The 23,217-nt window shown below is 37.3% G+C and overlaps 1 protein-coding gene and 1 long non-coding RNA gene across 2 annotated transcripts; one reads left to right on the top strand and one right to left on the bottom strand.

The window, feature by feature from the left end:
• Positions 1–7,022: 7,022 nt before the first annotated feature.
• LOC109827340 lies at positions 7,023–7,620 on the top strand. Its single transcript, XR_002243406.1, has 2 exons — positions 7,023–7,108; positions 7,202–7,620. It is a non-coding gene; the product is annotated as an uncharacterized LOC109827340 (long non-coding RNA).
• Positions 7,621–7,714: 94 nt separating this feature from the next.
• LOC109827339 (protein FAR1-RELATED SEQUENCE 3-like) lies at positions 7,715–8,935 on the bottom strand. The gene is made up of 2 exons (XM_020394330.1): positions 8,355–8,935; positions 7,715–8,317 (listed from the first exon to the last, which is right to left on the bottom strand). The coding sequence occupies exons 1-2, from the start codon at positions 8,769–8,771 to the stop codon at positions 8,111–8,113; spliced, it is 624 nt and encodes a 207-aa protein (XP_020249919.1). The 5' UTR covers positions 8,772–8,935; the 3' UTR covers positions 7,715–8,110.
• Between the last annotated feature and the right edge of the window lie 14,282 nt (positions 8,936–23,217).

Raw genomic sequence — 23,217 nt, 5'->3', positions numbered from 1 at the left:
CTCCGCTGCCCACTCGGCCCACTCCACAAACCCACGCCCACAACACGCGCTCAGGAGACTCTTGAGCACGTACTCGGTCAAGGCCTCCTGGCATCCGACGCTCACGCATCTCCCATGATCCTCACGCGCTCCCCCTCGTCCACACGTCTACATGCAACCCGTGTGCTCCACCTCGCCTCAATTTTATAAACTCTTTTCATCTGCTCAATAGAGGCGCTCGCCTCGTCGCGAGTCGCCGCCGCAAGCATGACGCCGCGTGAGGGCCAACATAAGCACGTGGTCGGGTTTTTTATTTTTGTGATTTTTTTTTTCTTTTTATTTCAAAACTCCGACAGACAGCATGCTCGTCGAACAGTCTCAACGCCGCGAGCCCATAGGCGTGCGCCGCACTGGATATCATCGCGTCCGAAGCACCTGATCTGGGTCAGACGATTCACCGAACACGCTGAAGCTTCGCGAGGCCACTTTTGCGTACATATTGAGAAGGGGCGGTGCGAAGGGCCGGCGTCAGCCGCCCGCCATGACTAACGAACTACCAACTGGTGCAGGACTTCCTTTCTTACATCAGAGGCCGTCGACGGCCGCAAGTCGGCGAGGACGTAGAGCGGCCCGTGGCCGCAACTTCGCAGACCGCATGGGCGGCGAAGACCGACAACGCTGGGCGCGGCGGCCGGCCCCCCATACGCGGAGATGAGAGCGGCCACGAGACGGGTTCGGATTAGGGATCGGTCGAAAGCTCGACAAGCAGAGTCCAGCCAGGGCCGACCGGGGCTAGGCTGAGACGACGCGGTTGCACCGCTTGTCTTGCCGGGAGTGGGAGAGAGAGAGAGTCGAGCAGTGGAGATTTGGTTGAGGGAAGGAGTAGCGAGAATGAGGGAGGAGGTGAGGAAGGGTGGGTGGAGGCAAACTTAGATGAGTGGCGTGCAGGTGGGGGAGGAGGCGGGTGCGGGTGCGGGTGCGGGTGAAGGACTGAGAGAAAGTGAAGGTGAATTGTTGGGAGGGAGAGGGAAGGGAGGAGGGATGGAGTAGACGGAGAGGGCTGGTGGGGTTTGGCGCGTCGGAGGAGGGCGTTCCATTCGAACGGGGAGCGTTGGATCGGGGGCGGATGGTCGGGATTGCGTTCCATGGGTGATGAGCCACTCCACTCTTAATTAGCGTTTGAATCGAGGTTTGATGTAGCATACACGTGCTGTGTTTTCAGCTATATATGATAGTATCTTGACCTTTGTAGGAGGACGTGGAAAACAAAAACAAAAAAAGAAACGGAGAAGAGCCCTTTTGTTAATTGTCTCTCCCTTCTTTCCTCATGTTTCTTCTTACCTATTATGGACAAATTTTCAAAACAGACCTGTTTTGAAATTTATTCTCAAATACAAACATGTTTTCAACTTAATTTCAAAAACCGATCCAGTTGACTGAAACTGGGTCGGTTTTTGAAAAAAAAAATTCACAAATTTCACGGGAGTTCAACTCCCGTGAAGTTTTGTTATGAGAAAAAACTTCACGGGAGTCCAACTCCCGTGAAGTTTGTGAACTTTTTTTTCAAAAAACGACCCAGTTTCAGTCAACTAGGTCTGTTTTTAAAATTAAGTTGGAAACAAGTCTTTTTTGTGGAATAAATTTCAAAACCGGTCTGTTTTGAAAATTCCTCCTACCTATTATAGTTCTTAGTTATTTTGATTATAATATCCAACCATCTAGAACGACACTTCAAAAAAATATCTACCTTATTTCGTTTACCTATCCAATTTCGAAGTTTTAAAAGTTTGTTGTGGTTTATTGTGTGACCATACCTTTAATTTTCTGCCACTAGCAATAAGGTAATTTGAATATTAATGTATATGTGCACGATAGTATTCTTTTTTTTTTTTACTCCTCTGATGTATATATATGTTGTCTCTGGTAAATACTTGCATTGCTGCATGTGCTTAAAATTCTTTTTTGTTCCTGTTATAGGTAGCATTCTTTCGGAAAAATTCTTTGTGAACTCGCACTTTATTCACATATGACAGTTTGGTTGTATTTGTATTAAAAACCCTTCATAAGTTTAAATTTTTAATTTTATAAATGAGTTACATGCTTGTTTTATCAACATAACATTATATTCTTATGGCATATGAGCTTATGCGCAACTATGATGTGCAATCACCACCTTTTCCTTTTATATAAACTTCCTTTCAGAATAGGAGTTATTTTTCACGTATTTAATCGGAGAGCTTATAATGAACCGCTTGCCTCCTTTTTCAGACTTCTGAAACTTAATGCAGAAAACCGCCTCTTGCAAATTTATATTATGATATTATGCAAAGACTTTTCTAATTACTTGTTGATAACGAAAACATGGTTTACGTGTGAAAATTTTTGCCATTTGCAACATTTGCAATCTCAACTATAAAACTGTAACTTTCATTGTTTTATGCACCTGTTGGTCATATTATGTATTTCTGATCAACTTTCATTTTAGATACTTAGTTTCTTTTGGTAACTAAATTCGCAAACAGAAAACATCCACACAAAACTAGTGGATCAAACTACCTAGTACGTTGCTGTTGCAATTTTTCCAATGAAGCAATTTCTTCACATCTTATTTATTGTAAAGGAAAAACTGAAACTTAAATTGTTCTCAGTAAAGCTAACTATATATTTATCATATTTTCATGAAAATTTATGACATGAATGACATATTTAGATATACACTTGATCCATAATAATTTCGGCATTTTCTTTCTCTAAATCATGAAACATCATGTTACAATGTGTTATTATTGTTTTAAAAGTTTTGGTTAACTCCGGAAATGTATATATATAAGGTAGAAATTTTATGCTATCTGTATCTTGTTCATGATTGGATAAGCATTTAGTATTCTGTTTGTTGAAATCTCGCGATGGAGTCCATATGAAAGGAGACCAAAGTATATAGGATTCAAGATTGACACAAATAGCATAGAGGCATCAAATGGCTAGGTACAACTAACCTATTTTATAATTGTAAGTCCGAGCATTATCTTCTATTACATGATCATACGTCATGTCGGATGGTCCAAATTTGTCATGAGATTGCAAGAATTTAAGCAATAGAAGTCACCTACTGATAATATAATAAAACCTATAAATAAATATAAAATATATATAGATAATGAGAAGAGAAAGAGAGATATTAAGTAACCTGCATAGGGAAGGATTTCCTTCCTTGACTCTCTAAAATCACATATTAAAACGACATTAGGATACGATCCCTCCGTTGAACTATGATTACAATTCTATAAACCACCAACACATACAATTTGAGGTAAATCCATCGTCAAAATCCTCCCACAGCACATGAAAAAATGTTCTATTTCACAAAAAAAAAAAATCGAATACGAATGATGAAGGTCAAACGACGACATGGAGTATCCACCCACATAAAAAACAAATTTAGATCAACACGCGGGATCAATCCCACACTCAACACACACACAACAACCACACAACAAATCATGATGATTAAAAAACGGCCCAATAGGGAGAACCTCGCCCTCCTATTGACAAGATGATGCCGCCATTGTAGACTCATATATATAAGTATATATAACTATAGGTATATATATATATAATAGATAATATAGGATAGAGATATATAGAATAATCCACACATATATATATAGTAATAGAAAAAAAAATATAATATTGAATCAATGGTACCTTGGTCATAAAGGAGGAATTCCTCAAGACGCATCTAAAATCCCAATTGCCGGATTATTGAGGGATGATCCCGCCTCCTTGGAACTGATCACATATGATCTAAAACAAAACCAATTTCGGGTAACTCCTTCGTTTACCCTCCATCGAGCCAATGTAAAGTATATTCAGTCAAACCGTTAAAATCATACGAGTGATAAGCAAAACGACGAGGCTTCAACCAAACTTGTGGTTGGGGATTTTAGAATATAGAATCAAGTTCTAATGGAGCCGATACACAAGTCGCTCATTCATTATTTTAAGGCGTCATATGAGAATCCGCTCCTATCGACAAGAACCATATCTCTCACTCCTCTCTCTCTTCTCTCAATAATATATATAAATTATATATAAATAATATATATATAATATAGTATAATATATAATATATATAATATACATATCATAAGCAAAACCTTGCAACTATGTACGCCCACACCAAGTTCTAGTCATTGATGACTTAACTAGATTGAACCACCATGCTGGAATGATCCGCTCCGTAAAACCTTGATCATACAATACCCATAAACCCCAACACACCAAATTTGGGAACCGTCGAGTTTACATTCATCCACCCGTATTAATTTTAACGTTTTGAATGAATAACTTTTTACATGCTCAGGAAGTCAAACCACACCAGGTCTTACCCCAACTTTGTGGTTGGGTTTAGAATATAAATCAATTTAGAGCGATCATCCCCTCAATAGCCAATCAAAGTGATCATAAAACACACCAAAACTAGTACGTCCACTTAAATTGACAGAAGTTTCTCTATATAATATATATATATATATACTAAAGTAAACTTATATATAATATATAATATATATATACTATATAGTGCATTTCACCGCGAACTATGGTACCATTTAGATGGAGAAGGTTCTTTTTGCAAAAAATCTCCGCTACTCTCTCTCTCAAAACTCCGCTACTTTATCTGACAAATCTCACTCTCTCTCTCTCTCTCTCACTTCATTCGAATCCAGTGCTGCCTCTCCCCTAAAAATCCCCAAATCCATCGCTGGACCTCCCCCAAAAATCACCCGACGAAGCCCTACTCTCGCCGCGATCTCGCTCGTGACAACCTCTCAGGCCGCGTCCTTCTCGAGCTCGACCAACTCCGCCGCTTCCTTCTCAAGCTCGACCAACTCCGCCACGTCCTTCTCGAGGTCGACCAACTCCGCCTCCCTCCCAACGTCGGACCACGAGATCCCTCCCTCCCCTGTCAACGTCGGACCAACACCGCTTTTTCACGTACAGTTAACCATTTCCACAATACTTTTTCACGTACAACAACCAAGTCACGCGCCTCTGGTAGGGCAATGACGAGTGGTATTTGTTCAACTGATGAAATCTTGCACTAGCCCAAAAACGATCCGCACTTTTGCCTTTTACACGAGTAGTAAATTCTACCACGGTTATTGTTCTTGTTCGACTTCGTTATCTTCACATCCGCTAATTCACCACACTCGCATTGTTTCAATATGAATCTAATATCAACTTCAACACATGAGTTACCTTCCACAGTTGATGATGAAGCCATTTCAATTTAACAATTTAACATATATATGTGCTGGAAAGAGACATAGGAAAAATTTATAATTCGAGTAAAATTAAACTAACTGCAAAAAGAACTTTCCACTTGAATTCTAGAAATATTCAGAGAATGATATTGAAACTGTATTCAAGTTCGAATGCTAGAGGCTTGTATGAAAAGAACTTTCCACTTGAAATGCTAGAGGCAATTATAATTGTTCTAACAAAACCAAATATAGATCTCAACTGACACAAATTGAAACTAAAGACGGGTGGTTGAGATCTAGCCCTTTAAATTTGGAAACAGATGTTCATGTGAACTTTGACCATTTACAAAATTTTTCCCTTGCATCAATTATTCCAGCAAAAACAAAAAATTTATTCATTATTTCGAAAAAAATATTTTTATTACATCAATAACAAATTTTGAGTTGCTGAAATATTTTCCCCTTAATTTCGGAAAAAGAAAAAAATTTGCAACGCCTAAAACTAATTTTGTAAACTAATTGACCTATAAAATTTTAATTTTAATTGACCTATAAAAAATGCATTGTATATGAAATACTAATGCACTGTATTCATATTTTAGACTTGGTTTCCTAATTTTTAAGCGTTTCGACATCAACCCACCATAAAAGTTAGTCTCCAAATATATTATGTGTTTTGAAATTAGTTTTTCAAATCTTTCAATCTGATACTAACTAGAAGATGAAAAAGAAAAAGAGATTACAAAGCCTAAAACTGGTCAGCCAAGAGGAATTTTCTTTTAACTGATTGTCTAGCTTGAAACCCTAAGGACAACAAATAAACTATACAAAAATAACAGATAATAGGTAAAAAAATTTGGGGCTTGATCGTTACCTGAGTTGGGGAGGGAGGCGGCGTTGGTCCGACGTTGGGAGGGATCTCTCGTATGTGAAGTCACCGCCTCCGATTTGGGGGTCCGACGTTGGGAGGGAGGCAGTGTTGGTCCGACATTGACAGAGGAGGAAGGGAGGGAGGGATCTCGTGGTCCGACGTTGGGAGGGAGGCGGAATTGGTCGACCTCGAGAATGACGCGGCAGAGTTGGTCGAGCTCGAGAAGGAAGCAGCGGAGTTGGTCGAGCTCGAGAAGGACGCGGCCAGAGAGGTTGTCAAGAGCGAGATCGCGGCGAGAGTAGGGCTTCATCGGGTGATTTTTGTGGGAGGTCCATCGATGGATTTGGGGATTTTTGGGGGAGAGGCAGCACTGGATTCGAATGAAGTGAGAGAGAGTGAGATTTGTCAGATAAAGTAGTGGAGTTTTGAGAGAGAGAGTAGCGGAGATTTTTTGCAAAAAGAACCTTCTCCATCTAAAATGCGTCACGCATAATTGCGCTTAGAGTAGGAAATCGCACACACACACATATATATATATATATTATTATATATATTATATATATACATAATATATTATATAATTATATATATATAAGTTGTCGGATGCAAAAATTTTTTGCATTGTTCCTGTGCGAAAACGAAATTCTGTTCGTTGGATTTTCGTGAGAACAAATGGCGTTGGATTTTCGTGACCAATTCCAAGAGACATAAAAGAACCCGTACCCTCACCCTCTCTCTCCCCATAACCCAAACCCGTCTCCTCCCCAGTATCCAGGTCCAGGTCCAGGTCCGCTCTCTCTCGCCGTCGAGCTCGCCGCGACGCCGTTCGAGCTCTGCGACATCCATCCTTCCGAGCTCCAGCCCCAGCCCTCAATCTGATTGCCTCAGCCTCAGCTCAGCCCTATGCTCGTCGAGCTCTCCTTCGCCGACGCCTTCCTCCTCCGCGATCTCGCCTTCAACCTCCTTCTCCTCCGCGATCTCGCCTTCAACCCAGGTAGGACCTCTTTCAATTTTCCTCTTTTCTTAATGTTTTCGTGCCTTCAATTCGAATCAGTTAATTAACTTCGTCCTTCAATTAATTTTTCAGATCCCTGTCTCTCTAATTAACTTCGTCCTCGTCTCTTTTCAAAAAATTTCTTAGCATGCTACTCCACTTGTTAATTCAAATCCTTTCTGATATGACTGTTATAAGATGTACGTCGGATGAAGCATAGCAGCAAAGAAGTCGAAGTTAATGGTTGTTAATGGTTAGAAATTTGGGATTTGAGATCAACGAAGTCGAAGTTAATGGTTGTTCTTGGGCTCTATGCTTAGCTATCGTCATCAAGGGACTCTGTCGCTAGCTGCTATGCTTCATCGCCAGTTGAATTTTCTACTTCTGTAGTGAAATTTATAACATCGGTCAAGTCAATAGACAACAGAGCCAAAATATATCTATTCCACTTCAATTGTCTCATTGTTTTTGTTCCAATTGGTGTTGCTTTATATGAAGGCATATTTGGTTTATGTACATTGGGTTGTTTGGCATAAAATTTTGAAAAGATAGTTGCAGTTGTGCTTCATCACATATAAAAAATCACATTATTTGTTTGTTCTCTGCTATATGAGAAATCAAATCCATATATAGAATATGTTAGGCCTTCAATTTGATATGCTATTGCATGTAACACTCTAAACTAAAAACATTCATGTGAAGTACTACAGTCATACATGAACCAACTTAAAATACACAACTGAGAAAGAGTAATATGATCAAAAGTTATTCTATATCAATTAACCATTACCTTCCTCAGGGGAATCTTCTAAATCATCAGTGGCTTCATCAACATTATCTTGTTCCATTGAATCACTAAAAAAAATTGATGAGAGCAAAACATATTAAAGATCATTGCACCATTTTAAAAAAAAGTTTTGAAAAAATAATAGCATTAGTATTACTAAAACAAATGATACACTACCTTGACAACTTTAGAGGGTAATTTCTGCTATCATGATTTTATCCTCGCTTTCCACACAATTTGCATTTCCTAGGCCGGCATTTGCAGATCTCTCTCGATGGCTTTAACCTCTTCCCTTTAGGCCTTTCTTTTGTTCTTGCTTGACTTGGTTCATGAACTATATCTTGAGAACACTCCACATTCATATAATGTCTTTCCACATCTTGTCCAATTTCTTCATCATTGATGAGTTTCAAACGTTGCACCTTATTAATAGCATCCATCGAGTTTCAAACGTTGCACCTTATTAATAGCATCCATCATCATTTCACGCATTAATTCATATGCATCATTAGAAGATAGCCCCTCTTCGACCATTTCATTAGCTAAGCAATTTAGTTCACTAAAACGAGAAGCAAAATTAATTGTGGCATTATCTCCAATAATATTACCATCTCTAAGAACAACCCTTTTTCTGACATTTCGGTACCATCTTCTTAGAATATATTGCTCCGGTAACTCACTATGATTGGTAATTTTAAGATATGCCAAGATATGTCGGCACAGAATGCCCTTGAATTCAAACATGAGACATGAACAACGGACCATTTTAGTTATTTCGCAATATATAATATGTCTCAATCTTTTATCATGACCACAAAAATTCAATTGGAAAGTACTCTCTCTTTCATTTTCTTTTACAAGCTCAATGTTATACATTAAGCTATGTTGAAGTTCGTCTTGAAAAATATAAAAGATTTTTTTTCATGTAGATTTGGGCCATTTGTTTTTCCATTGACCACAAAGTCTTCAATTTTGGCTTTTTCTCCACTGTGCAATGATCTTCTTTAAGCTCCCCCTCTCTTTGTCTCCCTAAGACCCTCTGAAAGATGATCACGCACTGTGCAATGATCTTCTTTAAGCTCCCCCTCTCTTTGTCTCCCTAAGACCCTCTGAAAGATGATCACGAAATCATGAAGTGAATTTTTCCTTGATACATGCATTTTTAGTAATGCATTCATCCCTTTACTTCTTTGGCTGCTAGACATTCCAGCCCAAAAGTGTTGTTTATGATAAACTGGAGCCTATTTTTCACGAATTTCATAAATATCCTTTAGCCAATCATGCGTTTCCAATCCATTTTTCTTAAGAATTGAAACCCAATTCTCTTCAAAAGAGCTAGCAGTCTCGGAGTCCCAAATATTATCTTTGAAAGATTTCATAAATTCCATATTATAAGTCCATTTACCCAACTTCTCCGAAACTTTGTCCAAGATATGCCAAATACAAAACCTGTGCCGAATTTCTGGAAAAACTGTTTCAATTGCCTTGCATATGCCAAGACATTGATCTGTAATCATTCCCGAAGGAGGATGACCCATTGCTTCAATCCATTTGTTAAACAACCATACGAAAGACTTCGCCTCTTCGTTTGGGATCAAGCCACATCCTCAAAAAGTACTTTGCCAATGGTAATTTATTCCTACAAACGGCACAAACACCAAGCCGTATTGATTTGTGTTATCCGTGGCATCGAAGGAGACAACATCGCTAAAGTGTTGATAATTCATTCTAGCAATACCATCCACCCAAAAACAATGAGTTAAGCGCTTCTCTTCATCAACTTCATAAACATAATAAAATAAAGGATTCTTCTCTTGTTCCGACTTGAAATGATCCAACATCATTTGTGCATCATGACCGCGCCTCTTCTCTCTCAAATCTCTTTCATAATTTCTCACATCGGTCTCAATCCATCTAATTCTATGAAAATCTCCGCTAGAGTTTTCCAAGAAGGCTATTTGCTTGTTTGTTGGAATGTTCACCTCTCCAAACTGCTTTATCAATGTCTTCTTCGCACCTGTTACCTCACGGTTTCCTCTTAGAAAATGTGTTCTACTCGGTGAAGTAATTGTATGATTATGTTCTTCCACGAACTTGTAGATACTCCATATGCCAATGTTTTTGTCTAATTTCAAGCGAATCAAGCCCTTACAATTTGTTCTAATTGTACCACATCGTCGAAAATCCAACGATTTGCTCTTTAACACTCCTTTCGAACAAACATAACTTTTACAAATTAACTCCCTATCCTTCCCATAATTTGTTGTGCTATTACGGATATCAAAACCTCTGGCCTTTGCGTAATTTCTGTAAAAATTTTCAGCGTCTTCTAACTAGCCGAAAGTCATTCCTATTTTTGGTTTTAAGTGCTCATCAACAATTGGCACAACTAAGTTATCTAATTGAGAGATTTGTTCATCAACAACATGGGAGCAACCATCTTCAGTTTCCATTGCATCCAACATCAAGAACAAACATCAAGAATAACTTTTACCTACAAGAACAAACATCAAGAGCAAACATCAAGAACAAACCATGCTTATATATAAATCATCTTAAGAGGACAGTCAAAAAAATCACAAGAACAAACATGCTTATATATATATTTGTAGCTAACAGTAATAATGCTAAACTATAAACACTATGATGCGCTCTGTGGTCTGCTTCTGAGAAACACATTGAGCAGTGAAATATATGAATTTGGATTTTCATACCGTAATGTAAATATAATAACTGGCGCTGTTTTAATTGCCATGTCCTTTTTCTTTTTCACTATTTTAAAAGCTCTATTGCTTATCAAGAACCTGAATGCAATGGGCTGTCTGTAATTTTCTTTCTCAACTTTTGCTGTAAACTTTTGCTGTAAACTTTTGTAATTTGCCAGAATTTTTTAAGCCTTTACTAACCCTCTTCCAGTGAAGAGAGATGATGACATCATTAAAATTAATTGAAGGACATCATTAAAATTAATTGAAAAAAATTATAACTATAATCACAACTGCAACTATCTTTTCAAAATTTTATGCCAAACAACCCAATGTACATAAACCAAATACGCCTTCATATAAAGCAACACCAATTGGAACAAAAACAATGAGACAATTGATATATTTTATCTCTGTTGTCTATTGACTTGACCGATGTCATAAATTTCACTACAGAAGTAGAAAATTCGGAAAGGATATGAATTAACAAGTGGAGTAGCATGCTAAGAAATTTTTTGAAAAGAGACGAAGACGAAGTTAATTAGAGAGATAGGGATCTGAAAAATTAATTGGAGGACGAAGTTAATTAACTGATTTGAATTGAAGGCACGAAAACATTAAGAAAAGAGGAAAATTGAAAGAGGTCCTACCTGGGTTGAAGGCGAGATCGCGGAGGAGGAGGAGGTTGAAGGAGAGATCGCGAAGGAGGAAGGCGTCGGCGGATGGGGGAGCTCGACGACTGAGGGCTGAGGGCTGGAGGCTGAGGGCGTCGGATGAGGGCTCGGGGCTGGGAGCTCGGAGGAGGGCGTCAGCGGAGCTCGACGGCGAGAAGAGAGGGACCTGGACCTAGACCTGGGGAGGGAGAGGGTTTGGGTTCTGAGNGTATGTATATATATATATATATGGAAAAAGTGTTCCTAAGGTGACACCTTAGATAATCATCTAAAGACGCAGCCTAAAATCACATCATTGAGCTACATTGTGGATGATCCGTTCCGTTAAAATTGATCTATATATTCTAAAACCCCAACACACCAAGTTTTCCTAAGGTAATGTTTTCCTAAGGTGACTTCTTAGGCTCCATCTAAGATTGCGAGATCTGAGCCGTCCGTTTACTAATCCTCAAATGGATCTCAGTCATCCATTCAAATACTCAAACACCCCAAAAATCCCCAAACATTTCCCACCTCAATCCCAGAACTCAACCCCAAAATCTTTAAACCCCATGTCCCCCGTCTCTTCCTCTCTTCCGCCACAGACCCCCACGATCCCTGGCGCTCAGATCTGACGACACCTCCTCCGTCCGCGCTCCTCTCTGTCGCGCTCCCCTCCTCTACTTCAACCAGCCTCCCCTCCTCTGCCGACGCTCAGATCTGTTGACGAGGTGCCTTGCTGCCTGCCTCCCCTCCTCCTCTTCACCCATGCTTAGATCTGAGCCCGCTCCTCTCCCCTCCGCCCGTGCTCAGATCCGCTGACCACCTCGCCGCCCTCCACGTCGAGACGCCTTGCTGATCACCTCCCCTCCTCCTCCTATCCTCCTCCACTGCCCGCGATTGTCACCACCAGAGCTCGCCTCGACCTTTAGTAGGAGGGTATGTAAGTTTAGTTATGAAATTTTTATTTTGTAATTTATCTTGATTTTGGAATATGAACTTATATGAATTTTTGGAATATGAATTATGAATATGAACTTATACGTAAGTTTATTTCAGCTATGAACACTCCAACAATTCTCTCACGTGATACAACAATCGATGAAGATGAAAACAATCTTACAACCCTCGACATTGAAGGCGAGGAACATGATCTTCTATCTAGAACAAGTTTTTTCTCTCAAGTGAAAATATCCATTATCTACAACAAGTTGTCTTTAAGTTTGATTGAGTATTTTTTTTCATAAGTTTTGATTATCTATTTTTATAGGCATCGGAGCATGGTTCTAGATATGATGAGCCTATTGGTGTTGAAAATGGTGAATGTATTATTGTTGATCCATATATTGGAATGGAGTTCTCTACTCATGTGGAAGCTTATAATTTCTACAATGCATAGACTTAAGGGATTTGGTATTCGCAAGGGTCATACATCTTGGTCGAAAAAGAAAGATGCAATCATATCTAGAACATTTGTATGTAACAAAGAAGGCTTTAAATTTTTAAAAGATAAGAGAGAAGATGAGCGGAATGTAATTCGAAAGTCCGACACTAGATGTGGATGCAACGCAAGGATGCTTATTGGACTTGATAGAAGCATTGGAAATGAATGGTCCAAAATTTTAACATTAATCATAATGGTCATCCATTAACCACTCCAAATCGGGTAAAGAAGCACCACACACATCGGACGTTTCATCGATCTCAATAAAAGATTGATAGATACTCTTGACAATCAAGGTTTATGCCCGTCTACCATTTGTAAGGTTGTAGATGTTGCTCATGAAAATGAACAAGGCTCTCTCACTCAACAAGAATGCCAACGTCATCTTAGAACTAAATGAATAAACAATGTCGGTCATGAGTGCGTGAACATCGTTCGTCAATTTCAAGAGAAAAATGTATCCGATCCACAATTTTTCTTTGCACTAGATTTAGAAAATGATGGTACAATGCGAAGTGTTTTTTGGGTGGATGGTAGGGGAGGACTTCTTACTTGTAATTTGGAGATGTTGTGTGTTTTGATGTTACATATAGAACAAATAATTTAAAATTTTCGTTTGCACCATTTACGGGCGTCAACCATCATCAACAATCCACTTTATTTGGGTGTGCACTATTGGCTGATGAAACAGATAAGACCTTTATATGGTTATTTAGCCAATGGCTAAAATGTATGTCGGGTATAGCACCATTAATAATCATCACTGATCAAGATAAATCCATATGTTGTGCAATTCACAAAGTTTTTCCTTAAACTCGTCATCGATTTTGTTCTTGGCACCTTCATAGGAATGCCTTGCAAAATCTTTAATCTGTGCATAATGATTACGGCGAGGAAGTTTCTATAAAGTATAACAAATGGTATTGGAGTAAAACAATAGAAAAAATTAAAAAACGTTGGGAATAAATGAGGGACAAATATGGTGCAGATAAGAGAAGTTGGTTAGTAAATTTGTACAATCATCAAGATCATTGGGCTCCTATGTATCTTAAAGATACTTTTATTGCATGAATAACATCTACTCAGCGGAGTGAGAGAATTGATACTTTTTTTAATTATTTTGTGAATGTCAATACCGAGTTAATGATTTTATTAAGCAATATGATAAAGCCATCGGAGCTCGTCGAGCCGCTAAACTTGAGCAAGATTTTAAATCCACAAACTCAATTCCTATATTGATAATTGAGCATCCAATTGAAAAACAAGCTAGGGAGAATTATACAAAGAATATGTTTACTATCTTTCAGAAAGAACTCAAAGATAGTTACTTCATGCTTCATGAAAGGTTGTCGAAGGATGGCGAAAGTGCTACTTATGCAGTTTGAAATATAGATGAGGAGGTTGAAAACAAGAAGATAGTAAAGCATCATGTAGTCTTCGATGCATCCAAAGAAAAAAGAATTAAGTGCTCTTGTGCACGATTTGAGATGGAAGGTATATTATGCAAACATAGCTTGTACATTTTGGTAAAAAAACAAGTATTAGAAATTTCATCAAGATATATTATGTAATGATGGACAATTAATGCAAGACATGTTGGTTTCAGAGTTATTAGAAATTGCATTACAAATAGTGAAGATCAACTTTCTATCATTAAACAACTGGCCCTTCGGAGTAGATGTAACAAGGCACTAGAAGATACATTGATATCAAGTACACTTCATGATAAGTTTAGTGATCTTTTAGACACATTTTTTAAAGAAGTTGAGAATTATAAGAAAGAGAAGGAACTTAACGATAATGAAAATGAGAGCAACACCAACAATAAGATGCATACTTCATCCATACCTATCTCTATAGAGGAAGCAACTCAAATCACTATTTGTAATCTAGATAAGCCTGTTGCCATGAAGGGACGACCAACACATGCTACTAAAATTAAGTCCGGAATGGATATAGTACAAGAAAAGAGTATAAAAAAGCAAAGATTTTGTGGATTTTGCAAGGAAAAAGGACATTACATAACGAGTTGTCCTCTGGCTAAGGTATTATATTTAATCTTAATTTTATGTGATAATTCATTTTGATGCATGTGTGATGATAAAGTTTTTTTTTGTAGATGAAAAATGTTGCAGATGGAGGTTGGGAAAGCTAATGGAGGGCCACAACAAAGTAGTATTTGGATTTGGTGGATTTCATTTTGTTTTAAAAATAATCATGTGTTTCAGAATGTTATTGAAAAAGTGTATAGATGCAATTATGTGTTCTTATAAAAGAGTGAACATTTTGTTTGCAGAGTTGATAATGTGGTTATATGAAGTAATCATGTGCTTCACTATAATGTGATAATTTAAGCAAAAGCTATGTATATGTAGATGCAATTCTGTGATCTTTAAATAAGTGGGTACAAAACATGAATAAGAGGGCACAAAATATTAATAAGTGGGTACATAACCAAAATAAGTGGGTATGAAGCACGAATAAGAGGGTACAAAACTTTTTTTTTCAGAACAAAGAGGTATAAAACTTGAGTAAGTGGATATAAAATTATGCTAAAGAGGTACAAAATGTGAATAAGTGGGTACAAAACTTTTTTTCAGAACAAAGAGGTATAAAACTTGAGTAAGTGGGTATAAAATTATGCTAAAGAGCTACAAAATGTGAATAAGTGGGTACAAATTTTTTTTTTCCAGAACAACGAGGTATAAAACTTGAGTAAGTGGGTACAAAACCTAAATAAGTGGGTACAAAACATGAATTAGAGGGTACAAAATATTTTTTAGAACAACGAGGTATAAAACTTGAGTAAGTGGATATAAAATTATGCTAAAGAGGTACAAAATGTGAATAAGTTAGTACAAAACTTTTTTCAGAATAAAGATGTATAAAACTTGAGTAAGTGGGTACAAAACCTAAATAAGTGGGTACAAAACATGAATAAGAGGGTACAAAACTTTTTTTTCCGAACAAAGAGGTATAAAACTTGAGTAAGTGGGTATAAAATTATGCTAAAGAGGAGCACAATGTGAATAAGTGGGTACAAAACTTTTTTTTCAGAACAACGAGGTATAAAACTTGAATAAGTGGGGTACAAAACCTAAATAAGTGGGTACAAAACATAAATAAGAGGGTACAAATTTTTTTTCGAACAACGATGTATAAAACTTGAGTAAGTGGGTATAAAATTATGCTAAAGAGGTACAAAATGTAAATAAGTGGGTACAAAACTTTTTTTTTTCTAGAACAAAGAGGTATAAAAATTGAGTAAGTGGGTATAAAATTATGCTAAAAAGGTACACAATGTGAATAAGTGGGTACAAAACTTGAGTAAGTGGGTACAAAACCTAAATAAGTGGGTCCAAAACATGAATAAGAGGGTACAAAACTTTTTTTTTCAGAATAAAGAGGTATAAAACTTGAGTAAGTGGGTATAAAATTATGCTAAAGAGGTACAGAACGTGAATAAGTGGGTATAAATTTTTTTTCCAGAACAACAAGGTATAAAACTTGAGTAAGTGAGTATAAAACCTAAATAAGTGGGTACAAAACATAAATAAGAGGGTACAAAACATAAATAAGAGGGTACAAAACTTTTTTTCAGAGCACAAGGTATAAAACTTGAGTAAGTGGGTATAAAATTATGCTAAAGAAGTACAAAACTTGAGTAAGTGGTTACAAAACCTAAATAAGTGGGTACAAAACATGAATAAGAGGGTACACAACTTTTTTTTCAGAATAAAGAGGTATAAAACTTGAGTAAGTGGGTATAAAATTATGCTAAAGAGGTGCACAATGTGAATAAGTGGGTACAAATTTTTTTTTCCAGAACAACAATGTATAAAACTTGGGTAAGTGAGTACAAAACCTAAATAAGTGGGTACAAAACATAAATAAGAGGGTACAAAACTTTTTTTAGAATACAAGGTATAAAACTTGAGTAAGTGAGTATAAAATTATACTAAAGAGGTACAAAATATGAAAAAGTGGGTACAAAACTTTTTTTTCAGAACAAAGAGGTATAAAACTTGAGTAAGTGGGTATAAAATTCTGCTAAAATGTACACAATGTGAATAAGTGGGTACAAATTTTTTTTCAGAACAACGAGGTATAAAACTTGAGTAAGTGGGTACAAAACCTAAATAAGTGGGTACAAAACATGAATAAAAGGGTACAAAACTTTTTTTTCAAAACAACGAGGTATAAAACTTGAGTATGTGGGTATAAAATAATGCTAAAAAAGTACAAAATGTGAATAAGTGGGTACAAACCTTTTTTTCAAAACAAAGAGGTATAAAATTTGAGTAAGTGGGTATAAAATTATGCTAAAGAGGTACACAATGTGAATAAGTTGGTACGAAACTTTTTTCCAGAACAACGACGTATAAAACTTGAGTAAGTGGGTACAAAACCTAAATAAGTTGGTACAAAACATGAATAAGAGGGTACAAAATTTTTTTTTAGAACAAGGAGGTATAAAACTTGAGTAAGTGAGTATAAAATTATGCTAAAGAGGTACAAAATGTGAATAAGTGGGTACAAAACTTTTTTCAGAATAACGAGGTATAAAACTTGAGTAAGTGGGTGCAAAATCTAAATATGTGGGTACAAAACATGAATAAGAGGGTACAAAACTACACATATTCACATACACAACAACCACATATGACAATAATCACATATTCACATACACAACAACCACATATGCTAAAGAGGTACAAAATGAAACTACTCATATTTACATATTCACATACATAACAACCACAATGAAACTACACAACTAAACAAGAATCATAAACTTCATATATTCACATATTCACATATTCCTATACACAACAACCACAATGAAACTACACAATGAAACAACATAATCTTATAGATGCATAAACTTCACACATTCACATATTCGCATACACAACAACCACAATGAAACTACACAAGAATCATTTGTCATCCACATATTCGCATACACAACCACCACCATGAAACTACACAAGAATCATTTATCATCCACGTATTCGTATACATAACAACCACCATGAAAAATTTACAATAATATTTACAAATATGGTGAATCGCGTGCATACAAGAGAGCTGCACAAAACTTTGCTATGCACTTTACGCAATCTCCTTCTGAAATTGTCATCGATCACTTTTTGACAATATTGTTAATAAATTCAATCATATGTATCCAACAGTCTAAGGTTCTGTATTTAGTAAAAAAATTATGATGTTGAGAATGACTTTGAGAGAAAGATATGAACTATTACATTGGAAATGCATGAAACACATACGGTCCTTGTTGAGGAATGACAACTGACACAAGAACATGGTGCTCTAATTTCCCCAATGTCCAATTACTCTCTATGAAACTCATAAACTTATTTCTAAATTTCATAGTATTGACGGTATAAATGGGGGAGTTGATTGAGGAGTAGTGATAGAATTTTTTCTCCTCTCTCACTAACTCTACCATGTGCCAATGTCCGGAGCTAACAATCGGGATTAGAATTCTTTCACACTCTAAGAACTTCTGCTGAGAAATATTTTTCTTCATTCAGTTTGCCACCATCTCAAGATTTTCTTCCATAAATGCTTGCTAAAATATGCATCAATGTGAACAATGTAGGGTAACATAATAATAAATACCACCAAATAATGAGAAAAATCATATATACTTACTGCAAGCCAAGATCTTGTGACATGTATCTTTTGATCATAACTATTACTTGTTTCAATCTTGTAACAAAGCCGAATAACAAATGCATCGATCACCTACAAAATTTATCATGAATGAATAAAATATTTAATCTAAGCTAAGCCGAATAACAAATGCATCGATCACCTACAAAATTTATCATGAATGAATAAAATATTTAATCTAAGCTAAATATATATAAAATCAACCAAACTACCTACAAAATTTATCATGAATGAATAAAATATTTAATCTAAGCTAAATATATATAAAATCAACCAAACTATAACACAATTACCTAAATAAGTAGGTACAATTACCTGGTCATTTTTAACTGTAGAAAGTTGACTATTAATTTGTCCTCATATTCATAGACCATTGCATTTCCTAAATAGTTGCAAGATGTAGGTATCAAGCATTCTTTATTTTTGCACTTTTTTTAGTAGCTCCCTCAGGACTATCCAATATCTAGATGACACGTTTCTTCTTTGTGCCTTCTTTGGGTAGATCTAGATGCAAATAGAGTGAAGTAATAGAAGGTACATCCTTCCTCTTCCTCTTTATGATAGCCCGTTTGATGGATGAGGTTTCTCTCTTTTGATCATTACTACCTTCCTCTTTTTTGAGAAACACCTCTGTAGAGTTTAAATGCATATAGTTAATAAAGATTTACAGAAAAATTATACGAAAACTATAAAAAGTAAAATTTCATGAGAACTGAAAAATCTATACTCACCGAGCAGCTTCTACAATTTTTTTGTCTCTTGGGCTCATCACAAAGTCATCATCAATATCGACTTCCTCATTTTCTTTCATATTCTCATATTCATTTGCTTCCTTATCCCCATTGCTTTTATTTTCTTCATTTACATTTATGTTATCCTCTTTCTCCTTGTTTTTTTCATGCATCTAGCCCGAAGCTCTTCTAATTCTCATAATTCGGTAGTGAGCTCATTCAACTCGGACGTCTTCTTCACAATTATGACAATCAATTCATCTCTCCTTGATTCCTATAAGACAAAAAATATACAAGTATTAGTACTTATAATATAGTTGCAGATGTAGATACTAGAAAAAAGGGACATAAAATAATAAACTATTAGAGAAAAGATATGTACAAATACTTCTGGTGATGCCCTATCCGTAAGAAACTTCAAATCTCTATATAATTTGTCCATAGTGGTCCTCCTCCACTTTTTGGTATTCTCACACAAAAGAGAGGTGGTAACCATTCAATATCTGAAGTATACTCTAATTCCCCCACTTTTTCATAAAACCAAACCTACAAAAAGGAAACTATACATTAACATATTCGTAAACAATAATCAATATCAAAAAGAAAAGTTATACAAAGTAATGTTAATGTAACTCACCAGTAATACGGAGGAAAAACCACCCATTTATCCAACATTTGAGCGCTGACCTAAACCCCTTATAGTAAGAGATTTCTTTGCCTTAATCATCTCTTTGCTAAGAAAAGTAAACACCACACGCTACCAATTATATTTCTTCAAAGTAGATAACTGATTTGCATATCTAAACGCCCACAAGGGACATGTCTTACATGTCCGTGGGCATAATATGAAGCTGATAATGAAAGCCACAATAAGTTTCACACAAATTATAGGGTCTTTATTAGTCATATCTACAATCATCCCGGTCATTCTATCGCGCTTCCCCTAAATCACCGTCTTCTTTTCCTCATCGACTTTCTTTTTGCCTTTACTACTACTACCCATCTTCTCTTTGAGAGTCTTATAATTCTTTACAATTTGGGTGTAGATTGTATTAGCCATTGTCCCATTTATTTTTATCGGAATTCCCTCCTATGGTAAACTGGTAATTCAGTGAATATCATCTATACCAAATGGATAGTCTTTATTTTCATTTAATAATGAGCATTTATCAGAATTGAAATTTTGAATCAAGCAATCTATTGCTATTTGCTCATTACTCAATGATGTGGGTATCTTGAGGAAGTTGTGAAAATGTGTTGTCTCAAGGGCTTTTACGTGCCTTTCATCCAATACTATACGCTTATCAATTAGATCTCGAAAAAAGATAGATTGGACGGAATTCTCAATTGAGTTATCATAGCCCTACAAGAGAGTTATAATTTGGAAGGAGTTAAAAATTAAATATATTTGGGCAAATTAAAAGCAGCGAATGATATATTTCATGTCAATGTACACGCATATAAACACAAACATTATGCCTAAAATAAATACTCCATATGACAATAATCATCCAAAATCCTACAAATGCAACTTAGTAGAGAGTAAACATGCATAAGGAGCCCATCAAAATTTACTTACGAAGATGGAGGATTCATCGGTTTGGAAGATGAAGTTTTTGATTTTGAAGAAATTGAGAATGTCCTTTCAATTTCTTTGATGCCATGACATGGGAGCTAAGGCTACGACGACGTTAAGGGATCTACGGTGGCGGTGAATACGGGCGAAGGAGAGGAGAGGAGCGGGCTCAGATCTAAGCACAGATCTGAAGGCGGTCGGCGGATCTGAGCGCGAGCGGAGGGGAGAGGAGCGAGCTCAGATTTGAGCGTGGGTGAAGAGGAGGAGGGGAGGCGGGCAGCAAGGCTGGCTGAAGCGGAGGAGGGGAAATGAGAGGGTCGGCTCGGCGGAGGAGGGGATCGCGGTTGATAGGAACGCGTACGGAGGAGGTGTCGTCAGATCTGAGCACCGTTGAGCGTGGATCTTAAGAGAATCAAGATAAAAGAATACCAGTGATTTTTAAGACAATGTGGGTTCAAAAATAGTATATGTTTGACAATGTAGGCATCAAAAATTACCTATAGGTCCCCGAACACAGCTCGAGATGACGAGCCGTCGAGCAACGAACTGTCAGATAACGTGGCGACGAGACGTCGAAATAACAAAGCGGTGAACCATTTATGATGTAGCAACAAACTACCGGAATGACAAAGCAAGAAAACGTGTGCTCACCGGCCACCTCCAAATGGCCCGCACGTTCACCGGCCACCTCTAAGTGGCCCGCGCGCTCATCGGCCACCTCCAAGTGGTCAGCACTCATTAGCCACCTAGTGGCCTGCGTGCTCACTGGCCACCTCCAAGTGGCCCACACGCTTATCAGCCACCTCCAAATGGCCCGTACGTTCACCGGGCCACCTTCTAGTGGCCCACATGCTCATCAGCCACCTCTAAGTGGCCCGCGCACTCGTCAGCCACCTTCAAGTTAACGAAATATATGAAGCGAATCGGTGAAGCATACAAGTCAGCAAAACAACAAAATGCGTGTAAACGACGAAACAAGTCCAACACGGAAGACTAGAATAGCCCCTGGCATTCAAGTGACATCGAAACGACTCGGCCAAAGCCAGGTGGTGGTGGGGTGGCTCGCGCCCAGAAACGTTGAAAACGCGTTTTTTGATGGTTTTTGATGGGTTTTCTTGGGATTTGTTCGTTTTAGAGCCTCCCAACTGTTTTGAGGCTATCCCTAAACGTGGTTAAGTGGTTGTTAACAGAGGATAAGGTCAAATCATTAATTCCTATCCTAAAACGCTGCAATCAAAGCCTATCAATACAAGCGTGGGGCCCTATACGCAGGTGATCTGAAGTCTAGGCGAGGTGCTGTCAAATTGAAGAGTGATCCACGAATTTCAGATGAGCATTAGCAGATCTTGGCGAACTTCAGCATAAAGAGGGATCTATTCGAAGGATCTGAGGCCCGTTTCCCCTTTCCTTCGGATCAAACTTGGTTTTGATCTCGAGAATAGTCATAATCACGCTAGGTTGAGATTATCACTTCTGCGATTGTTTCCTTTGTGAAACAAGAGCATTGAATTTTAATTCTGTCAACCGGATCTGATCCGCAGCAGTCCACGCACTAACGCGTTCCCGGCACAGGTAAAGATCCCACGCAAGCAGCGGGTGATAAACGTCCTCTGCGTGTGATCTTCTATGAAGTTATAATTTATTTTCGTTGTAACGAGAGATCTTATAAAAAGATTAACTCTTTTGGATTCATTGTAATCGATAAACAATTGTAATAAATTTAGCAATGAAATTGATTTCCAACGCAAACAGACAACTGGGTAAACTATTATCTTCAACCATGCTATGTCATTCATACATCAGCTCTTTTTTTTTAGTGAGAAGGGAACGCTGGCCAGCGCACCCGGCTATCCAGCAGGAGACTGTTATTTTACCAGGGGGCCCATACCCACGGTGAAGTGGGCGCGCAGGGGAGAACCCCGAGCCAGCAAAAAATTGCATAGTGAACTTATTAAAAGGTATGGGTGGAACTAACTCCCATAAACTAATCAAAAGAATCTAACCTGTGTTTTCAACGATAAACAATCCTTAATAGATAAATCTTGATTCCCTCATTACATTAAATTATGCCCAGCAGGCCAAAACTCATTGTGTTACCACGTCTCGTCATTTAGAACTGAGAATCTCAACGTAGGCCGCATAACAAAATGAGAGAGTGACAAATTTTATTTAAGGATGTCATCGATTTTGAAGCCAGAAATTGAATGGGAGTCAACGCTCCATTAGACCAAGTCAAGTATTTTCTTAGCTTTAATCAAATATATAGTTTACAGTTCGCATTTGGCATTTCTTTCAGATGGGAAAATAACAAGTGTACTAAGTAAATTATATTATTATCATACTGTTCCACATAAAGAGGTGAGATATGCAATTTACAAAAAAAATATCTCTTCTTTTTTAGTAATACTAGAATAGTATAATTCTTGTAGAATAGCGATCACAACTTTTTGATAGTAGAATGTAAGATTAGAAAAGTTTCTTTTTCTTATTTTAAAAATGGCCACAGATTTTAT

This window comes from Asparagus officinalis, unplaced genomic scaffold (assembly GCF_001876935.1).
Source record: "Asparagus officinalis unplaced genomic scaffold, Aspof.V1 AsparagusV1_Un151, whole genome shotgun sequence".
In the NCBI taxonomy this organism is placed as follows: Eukaryota; Viridiplantae; Streptophyta; class Magnoliopsida; order Asparagales; family Asparagaceae; genus Asparagus; species Asparagus officinalis.
The sequence above is the reverse complement of the archived record's forward strand: the minus strand, read 5'-3'. Positions and strand labels throughout refer to the sequence as shown.